General features: G+C 44.0%; 1 protein-coding gene across 1 annotated transcript in view; it reads right to left on the bottom strand.

Moving 5' to 3' along the window:
- The window catches only part of galnt14 (UDP-N-acetyl-alpha-D-galactosamine:polypeptide N-acetylgalactosaminyltransferase 14 (GalNAc-T14)), a 166,739-nt gene that overhangs the window by 12,237 nt on the left and 144,502 nt on the right, over positions 1–10,000 (bottom strand). The window contains exon 13 of the mRNA XM_084083203.1: positions 6,496–6,640. Within this exon, the coding sequence (XP_083939329.1) occupies positions 6,496–6,640 (145 nt within the window). The remainder of the gene's footprint in view (positions 1–6,495; positions 6,641–10,000) is intronic.

Here is a 10,000-nt window from a genome sequence, read left to right as displayed (position 1 = left end):
AGTGGCTGGTAGAGTGGCCGGATGGGAACTGTGAGGTTCCCGGTTCAATCCCGGGCTCCCCTAGAGTTAATGTCGAACCCCTAATTGCTCTTCACAACAAAGAGGTACAGGTGTTGAGGGAAAAAGAACAGTAAACGTCAACAAAAAAAGTTGAATCTAAAACACAATTTCATACAATATAGAGGGGGTCCCTGCTTCATCTCTCTCTCAGCTAGGGGGTCCTTGGGCTGAAAACGTTGAAGACCCCTGCTATAGTGGAAGAGGATGAGGACCCCGGGCAGCATTGCTGAGCTCAGTGGGGATGGGAGATGGAAACCTGTTGAAGAACAGGTTTCAGCTCATTAGCAACCGTTCCACCACGCCGCTTGACTGCCTCGTAGCCAGTAATCCTCTTAACCCCGGCACCTCTGTGGAGCTGTGGGCCTGTAGCCTGCCATCCAGTCTGTCATTGTAGCAGTCCTGGCGGCTGCCGCCCCGCCACAGCCTTCTCCAGCTCCCTCCGGACGGCCTTGCCCTGTAAGCCCTCTTCTGTCTTTTCAACAGGGCTATAATGATCCCATTGATTTCATTGAGCTTGCTGTTGGAATAGCAGTGGACCGTTTTGTAGGGTACGGTCGGTGCTCTCTTCACAGAACCTGCAGTCTCTTTACCAGTGCGGCGGTACAGCTCAGGCGGTAGAGCGGCCGTCTTGGAATCCGAGGGATCCAGGTTCGATTCCCGACACCTCCTGGCTATGTGTCGAAGTGTCCTTGAGCAAGACACTGAACCCCTAACTGCTCCCGGAGAGCAGGTTCGCGCCTTGCATGGTTTCCTGTGTGTGAATGGGTGAATGTGAAATACGGGTGCAGTACGTTAGTCCGACAGCGCATTCCTCCGACAGCGCAGTGCTCCGACGTTAAACAGTAAACCCGAACCAAACCCGCACCCTAACCCTAACCGCACGCGGATGCCACATAGTCGGAGAAAAGGTCTGTCGGATTAACGCATGCCTCCCGTGAAATACAATGTAAAGCGCTTTGGAGGAAAGCGCTATATGAATGCAGTCCATTTACCAGTGGTTCTCAAAGTGCAGTCGTGAGACCCCTAGGGGTCCTTGAGGGGGTTCCAGTGGTCCGCAGCAAAATAGAGCATCAAAATCAGTTTAGCCACTTTAACCCTCTGCCACTGTGACGCGTTGTGAGCTTGTATATCTGCTGTTTTTGGGGGGATATATATATATTTTTTTTACATAGATCTTCTCTGGCATAAAATCTTTTCAGATGGGGGTCCGCGGTCAAACCTCACAACACATCTTATCGTGACATGTTGTAAGCTTGCATATCTATTTTCGTAATGATTTTTTACATTTCTGGTTAGACAGAAGGTTAGAAGTGTCACGATGCGGGGCAGAGAAGTGTAGGACCCAAGCGCAGACAGTGAGCAGAGACAGCACGAATCAGATGCAGGGGGATTTATTACTTAAACAGGGAATAAAAGGGCAACTGGTAACAGACAGAACACTGCAACAACATTAATGAACCGACACAGACTGGAAACAGAGGGGCATACAAATAGACCAATTATTTGTTTACTAACATTGAGCCTGGACGCACATGTGATTGTTTCACGCAATCAATTCCCAACCTGTTTCGGGGTGCACTGGTTTCAGCACACCCCAACCCCCTCTTGTGTGTGTTGGCTAGTGAGACGCGTCCTAACGAGACCTGATATAATGGGTTTCGTTGCGCGCATACTGGCTGCGTGCAGCCAGTGTGACGTCGTCTGTTAAGGGGTCTATAGACAGGGACTAACTAGGCACAGGTGAGAACAAAGGACAATTAACACATGATTGGCTGTAACAGAACAAGACACAGGTGAACTATAATTGCAAAGACATACTAGTGAGACAAGACAGGAAGCAACAACTAGGTCAGACAGGAAACACCAAGACAACACTACAGAATAAGGGTAAAAGGAGAACAGGGAACAATACAACAGGAAGAGTGGCCAAAAGGGTCCAAAAGGGTCCAATACCATATAAGGTCAGACACGGGCTTAATAATAAAGTCACAGTCCACGGTCCGAGGAGCGGACCGTGACAAGAAGTGGTTAATATATAGGCACACAATAAGTCCAGGGTCTTATTCTCTCTTGTTCTTACATACTAACTGAAGGTTTAGAGATTTTAACATGGTTATTTTATTTATTTATTATTAACGTAACCAAATATTCAGCAGCCACCCTGAAAGGCTTTTGTTCAGAGGCAGGTACATCAGGCAGAAACGTCATTTGTTTACTTTTGACCATTACAAGCATGAGATAGTGAGCAGTAGGAGATAACAGTAAATGTAACCAAATATTCCAGACATCCTGGAAGGTTTACATGATGGAGTTTAAGTGTGTGTTGAGTAAAGGAGGGAGTCGGTACAAACTACAACTCGGTATAAACTGTAACAAAACATTTCCCTTTGTGTAGGTGGATGTTTTGCACTGGCATAAACACACACACACACACACACACACACACACACACACACACACACACACACACACACACACACACACACACACACACACACACACACACACACACACACACACACACACACACACACACACACACACACACACACACACACACACACACACACGTGTACGATGACACAACCTTTTGATGTCTCTAATTAGCACAACACATGTGCAGGTCATAGCCTACAATGAAGCACATGCACACACACACACACACACACACACACACACACACACAGACAGACACACATTTTATATAGTGTGTAACTAGGTCAGGGTTGTTATGTTATACTGCTACATTTAGCACCCATCTGATGTGTGTGTATGTGCGAATACGTGTGTGTGTGTGTGTGTGTGTGTGTGTGTGTGTGTGTGTGTGTGTGTCTAGATGTGTCATGAATATGATTATGTGATGTAACTCACTTTTCCTCTGACCTTCCCACTGTCGCTGATTATGGTCCTTGAAACACGCACGCGCGCACGCGCACACGCACACGCACACGCACACACACACACACACACACACACACACACACACACACACACACACACGGTAGATAATAGGGATGGGCATTTGAAGCAATTTCTTTTCTCAAATATTTGAAGAAAATTATTTAAATCTGCCTGATGTATTAGTCATTCCCAGTCTTGCGTAGCCAGACAATCAGAGATCTCAATCTACCCATACATATGGTGACATCTAAATTTAATGTAAAACTGGGTGGAAATAAGTAACAAGCTGTGTAAAAATTATAACTGCACTGCAAAGAAATGGGTGAAGGTTTGTTGGCAGCAGTTCTGGCCTGTTCTAGTCATACAAGTTTTCAAATAACTGTAGTGGGAGTAAAAATTTGTCTCTGAGATTCAGTGGAGTAGAAGTAAAATTGGAACAGTAATGTAAAACATACCTCAAAATTGTACTTAAGTACAGTACTTGAGTACATGTATTTAGTTACTTTACACCAATTATACGTAGCCTGCAAGTTAGTTCAGGCAGTATATACTCGAGAGGTTACACACTGCGGTTATGCAGGTGCATACGGAGCTTACTACAATACTATTACACAGACCACACGTCATTTCTCCCACCACCACCCCAGCACCACCAGTGGGCTCTGCTATTGGTTCTATACCCCATGGGGGGTTGTTATGTTATGGTATATCTATCTCCCTGCTCTTTAATGGTTAATGATGGCTGTATGATTGTGTTGAGCAGGGAGAACATGATGTTGCAGAGCCTGAACGCCAAGATACATTATTATATCCACACTTGTATTCACATTCATAATAAATATTGGTTCAAATTATTCGTGAGTTATCTGACTGAACTAGTTGCAGGTTTACTTGTGCTGTAGCTTGGACGGTCTGCGCTGGGATTGGTAGTTGGTTGTCTAGCAACAGCTAATGGAGTATAGGATCATTTCAAGGCAAAGGGAAACCCTGCACAGCTGAAAATAAAAATGTGAATGATGTCTGAAGCATTAATGTTTATATAATACCGAGCACTAGCAGCTTTGTTCCCAAACTGCACATCAAGTTACATACTGTACGTAACTACTGATAGCTAAAGTTTGGACGATGCCATGCTGTTACTAGACTCTAGGGCAGTGGTTCACAAACCTTTTAACTAGAGACCCAAAAGATAAATGTGATATCTCCCCGGGAACCCAAACTTACAAAAACACATAATTAATTATGTGTTTTTTAAGCCCTATTTAATAGTGAAAAACAAGCTCACAATGCGTTGTGAGCTTGTAAACCTGCTATTTTCCCTATTTTGTTTTTACTAATTTATGGAACTTTTGGGATTTCTTTTGTAAATTCTCTTGAAAAATGATAGAATTAAAAAAAGATTTTAAATATTTTTTAAATAATAATGTAAATTATTTTGTTGGGAACCGCTGTTCTACAGTATGTTTTTAACTGGTTTGATAGCTTTTCTCACTATGGACCCAGCTGTTTCAGTGGTTTGGTAGCTTTTCTCACACTGGACCAGCTGTTTCAGTGGACAACAGTCAGTGGGAGACTGTAGTTATACTGGACAACTCCCAGCAGGTTAAACTGGATGACAGTTGTACTGTGGAGCTTCCACTGCAGGCAGGAATGTGTGTGTCTGTGCAGCTCCAGTAGAAACCGTGGGGGGACAGAGAATTAATGTGAAGCAGGTTGGTGCTGAAGGAAGCAGAAACACTTTCCCTGGAAGAATAAAGGTTAGAAACCCAGAACTGTACATTTATATGACTGTAACAATCTCAAGTACAGCAAATAGTTGCTGACACAGTGATTGTGTGTTTCTGTGGAGGCTTGTTAGAGCAGAGTGTGGACCTGGAATCGACACCGACTCTAAACACACAATAATGAGACTCCTGCGGGTATTCATTATATGGCAGGAAGAGATGGGAGCATGCACACACACAGACACACACACACACACACACACACACACACACACACACACACACACACACACACACACACACACACACACACACACACACACACACACACACACACACACACACACACACACAGGTTTGTATTATTACTATACTTGTGAGGACATCAACGATTTAGGACAGCCATTTTATGAATGTCATTTAAAAAATATATATATTTTGCCATGTTTAACCGTAAGCCTAAAGCCGAAAAACAGCAGATGTACAAGCCCACAGCGCGTCGCGCTGCGACGCGTTGTGAACTTATAGATCGGCTGTTTTTCGGTGCATGACACTGGCGCGCAACTAAGTATAAATCATGTTTAACTCTAATTCCAATCCCTAAACCTAACCTCTAAATGTCTAATCCTAACCTGAATGTTTTTCTAATTGTAAACGTATCTCTAAAAATGTGTTTTAACTATAAAACAACTATTTGTCTTGTGAGGACCAGGAAAACGGTCCTCACAATGTATATTTCTTAAAATTCTACTACACTTGGTCCTCGCAAGAGTAGTAATACAATAGTAATAGAAACACACAGACTGAACACACACACACACACACACACACACACACACACACACACACACACACACACACACACACACACACACACACACACACACACACACACACACACACACACACACACACACACACACACACACACACACCTCTCCTGATGTTTCTTGCCCATATTGGAAAAATTAGCACAGTGCCTGCAGGTCAACGTGGTCGCACGTGCATGCGCTTCTCCGGTTGTTCTCTCAGTGTAACCTTATTATGACTTGGTTTCACCACACTCTCCCCCAGCAGGAATCTGATTTACATCTACTAATGAGCAATAAGAGAGACAGAGAGAGAGAGAGAGAGAGAGAGAGAGAGAGAGAGAGAGAGAGAGAGAGAGAGAGAGAGAGAGAGAGAGAGAGAGAGAGGCAGGAGGAGGAGAATGAGACAGAGGGAGGTGGAAGAGAGAAAGACTGACAGGTGAGAGAAGGCTCTCGTTTCCCTTTTTTCAGTATCATCACCCTGCTGCACGCTCACTCCAACACCAAGTACAGTACACCCACTGGTAGCAACTGTTTACACACGCACGCACACACGCACGCACGCACGCACGCACGCACGCACACACACACACACACACACACACACACACACACACACACACACACACACACACACACACACACACACACACACACACACACACACACACACACACACACACACACACACACACACACACACACACACACACACACACACACATTTTGCGCCCAAGTCTCATTACCCACTATTTGGGGATTTAGCATGGCGCAAGTGCCGTTCCCGTGGCCAAGTTGCTATCTTTAGACACCAGCAAATATCGGTGAGTCGGCATAATGTATAGCGGCTAGCGCGTGGCCGTAAGATATTGATTGGGGACAGCGCCAGCTGCCTTGTGTGCGTAATTAACAGGTAGCGGGGTAGTGCCACAGGATAGGAGTGCAGGAACGGGAAATAGAACCCTCAGTATCAGGTGGTGTGATGTGTTGTCCTACTATACCTGGTTGATGGCAGGAACAGCCTTGGTTCCTATGCAGGGTCCCAGTGTGAGGGCTGGCAGGTCCTCTCCCTCCACCCTGTGGGACTCCAGGCAGTTCTGTCTCTGTTTGACCACTCCTGACTGGGAGTCTGAGTCATCAGGCACTCTGCAACGCAGCAAAACACACAGTGTTCATTTAGACCTGAGGCCCATTCTATAACGGCCTTCTGATTTCATTCACTCGCTGAACCTTTATTTAACCCATTAAGACCTGGAACTTTGTCATTTTTAGATTTGAGCTAAAAAAAGCATTATTTTACACTTTGGGCTATTCAAAAATAGCAGATATACAAGCTCGTAGCACGGCACCGAGTGCCGCGCTACGAGCTTGTAGATCTGCTATTTTTGAAAATTCCTGAAAATGTGTACAAATCTTTGAATATATATATTTTTAAGGCGAACATTTTTAACTCAAATCTTTGTTTCATGGGGGTCCCTGGAACAAAATATTTTGATGGGGGTCCGCGGCCAAATACATATCAGTTTGGGGGTCCTTGACAGGAAAAAGATTGAGCACCACTGATATAGAAACATACGCTTTTGAGAATACTGTTGAGATTTAGGAGACATGTAGAATCGGCCTCAGGTCTCAATGAGGCAGTTACGCTTTCTCCGCACACCGCGTCGCTTGACACAAATGGCGTCACTTCGAGTGACAAGGAGGCCATGCAGTGAAGTATGAATTGACTTTCAAGGGACAATTCACATACTGTACAACAACAAAAACATCAAGATGATCGTTCAAAAAAGGCACTTACGGCGTAAATAATCTTCTTTATTACTTTTTGACAGGGGGCACAGCATCATAAAACACAACATTCAGTACAAACGCTAATGAAAATAAAAGGATGGCCAGAGAAGGAGCAAGAATTGAGCTGACAGGGTGGCCTGTAAAATACCAAACTGTAAAACACCAAACTGTCATATATCAAAGCACCTGTATCTGTCAACATGTTAAAACGCTCAAGGCCTCATGCAGTCAGAGACTCTGTAATGAAAAGTGTGTAGTCATGTCCAGTGGTGGAAAGTAACTAAGTACATTTACTCAAGTACTGTACTTAAGTTCATTTTGGAGTATTTCCAATTTTCTGTACTTTTACTTCTACTCCACTACATCTCAGAAGCAAATATTATACTTTTACTACAATTATGTGAGAACTTTAGTTACTAGTTACGTTGTAGATGTATTATTACAAAACATACAGTAACCACTTCAGCCCTATATAGATTTCACCATTTGAAAATAGCCGATCTGCAAGCTCACAACGTTGTGAGCTTGTAGAGCTGCTATTTTCAAAAGATTCATTTGAAAACTGGTGAAAACTTGGGACGAAATGGGACATTCTGCCTAATGAGTGCTTTTACTTTTGGTAATCTACTTTAAGTACATTTTGATGAAAATACTTTTGTTCTTTTACTCAAGTAAATTAATTAAAAAGCAATTCCGGACTTTTACTTGTAACAGAGTATGTCTACATGGCAGTATTGATCTCTGAGAAGATTTCAGGAATTAGAAAGCACCCACAAGCAATACAAAAACACCCTATGAATATAAATGATAACAATTGCATAAAACTACGACTAAAGAGATGAATATGTTAAGACTTTTGTTAAGGCCATAAAAAGATTATTTCCAAAACTTCATCCCAAACACTTTCACACTTCGCCTCACGCACACACGCACACCTCTTTCATAAACATTATTTCTTTCCAATCTCTCCCTCTATTCTAAACTCTGACTTAAAATAAGCTGACATTAATTCAACACCATATCTTTCCCTCTCTCTCTCTCTCTCTCTCTCTCTCTCTCTCTCTCTCTCTCTCTCTCTCTCTCTCTCTTATTAATCTCTCTTATTAATCCCTTAAAGGTTATTTTATGTTTTAAGGGTCAGTCAGTCTTCTCTAGAGACTCAGCCTCTTAATTCCATTCTCAGGGATTAACATCAACCTGCCATGCATAAATCTGTGCTCCAGGGTGTGTGTGTGTGTGTGTGTGTGTACGTGTGTACGTGCGTGCGTGCGTGCGTGCGTGTGTGCGTGTGTGTGTGTGCTACCTAAGGTTGCAATACCAAGTGTGTTTGTTCCTGTGTGCGAGTCTGTGCATTATGTGTTAGCATTTTTGCCAGCAAGACACGTTCTCATATGTATTTGTCTATTATGTCCACATGAATCTGTGTGTGTATGTGTATGCCGGTGCGCACGTGTGTATGTGTGTGTGTGTGTGTGTGTGTGTGTGTGTGTGTGTGTGTGTGTGTGTGTGTGTGTGTGTGTGTGTGTGTGTGTGTGTGTGTGTGTGTGTGTGAAGGAGCAGTGAGTTCATCTCAGGAGGAGCAGGGGCTCATGGGAGTCCAGCCAATCACATTAGAGACAGGAACACTCACCAACACAATGGAGCTGATTAAGGTGCTTAGATGGAGACTAGAATGGACTGGATGTGTGCGTGCGCGCGCGCGTGTGCGTGTGCCCATGTGTGTGTGTGTGCGTGTGCGTGTTATGTGCGCGAAAGGAAATGTGTGTAGCACTTAACAGACCTTGTATTGAACTGTGCTTCCCTGTGCGTGTCTTTGCAAACTGTTAATAAAGTATTCAATCAATCAAAAAGGTTGCTCTGCAGTATTCACACCATATGATCCACTAGTCTCCACAGGCACTGCATATGGGCACCTGCTGCGGCCTCCTCAGTGTCAGCCTGAAGGTCGTGACAGACGGTAAGCGGTCCGCGCGCGCGTTACCGCTCGGATCAGCGGTGATCGCGCCCGCGATCATTATTGTTTTGTCCTCCTGCTGCGCGGTGCGGGGAAAACAAAAGCTCACCACAATCCAGCTTTGCCGCCCGCAAGCGTGTGCACCACGGGACCGCGCCCGCTCGCCTCACCGCCTCTCAACTTCTCCGCGCGTCCGAAATAATCGCCCTCCTCTCATTGAAAATGAATTACATAGGCGCGTCGGCCACTTGCCGTCTGAAATCACCATTAGGGTTGGAATCCTTTAGGATTTTAATGATACAACAAAGTGTATGTCAAAAGTGAGCACAATGCTTACCAGAGAGTGCCAGTGGTGGAAAGTAACTACAGTAGGTAAGTACTGTACTTAAGTACAATGTTGTGGTATTTATACTGCACTTGAGTATTTCCAATATCCAACACTTTTACTTCTCGTCTTGGAAGGTACAACAGTGATAGATGACCTTCAAAGTCTCCCACATGCTTACTGTTTGGACTGATTTACGCACAGAATTTGGAGTACCCCAAACCAATGAAGACCACCTTTGATTTTATTCAAAGAGTTCTTATCTCACTTGGACATAAATCCCTAAAACCCAATATACAACCTCTCAAAAAACATATTTTTATTCATTTTTTATTTTGAGTAAAACGTAAATGAATTTCTTTGAAGTTCATCTCAAGATTAATTGCAGGTGCAATACAGTATGTTAGAGCAGTGGTTCTCCACCTTTTCAGGCCGT

Source organism: Gymnoscopelus microlampas, assembly GCF_963454915.1.
Source record: "Gymnoscopelus microlampas genome assembly, chromosome: 16".
Lineage (NCBI taxonomy): Eukaryota > Metazoa > Chordata > Actinopteri > Myctophiformes > Myctophidae > Gymnoscopelus > Gymnoscopelus microlampas.
This window is presented reverse-complemented; position numbering and strand designations above follow the sequence as displayed.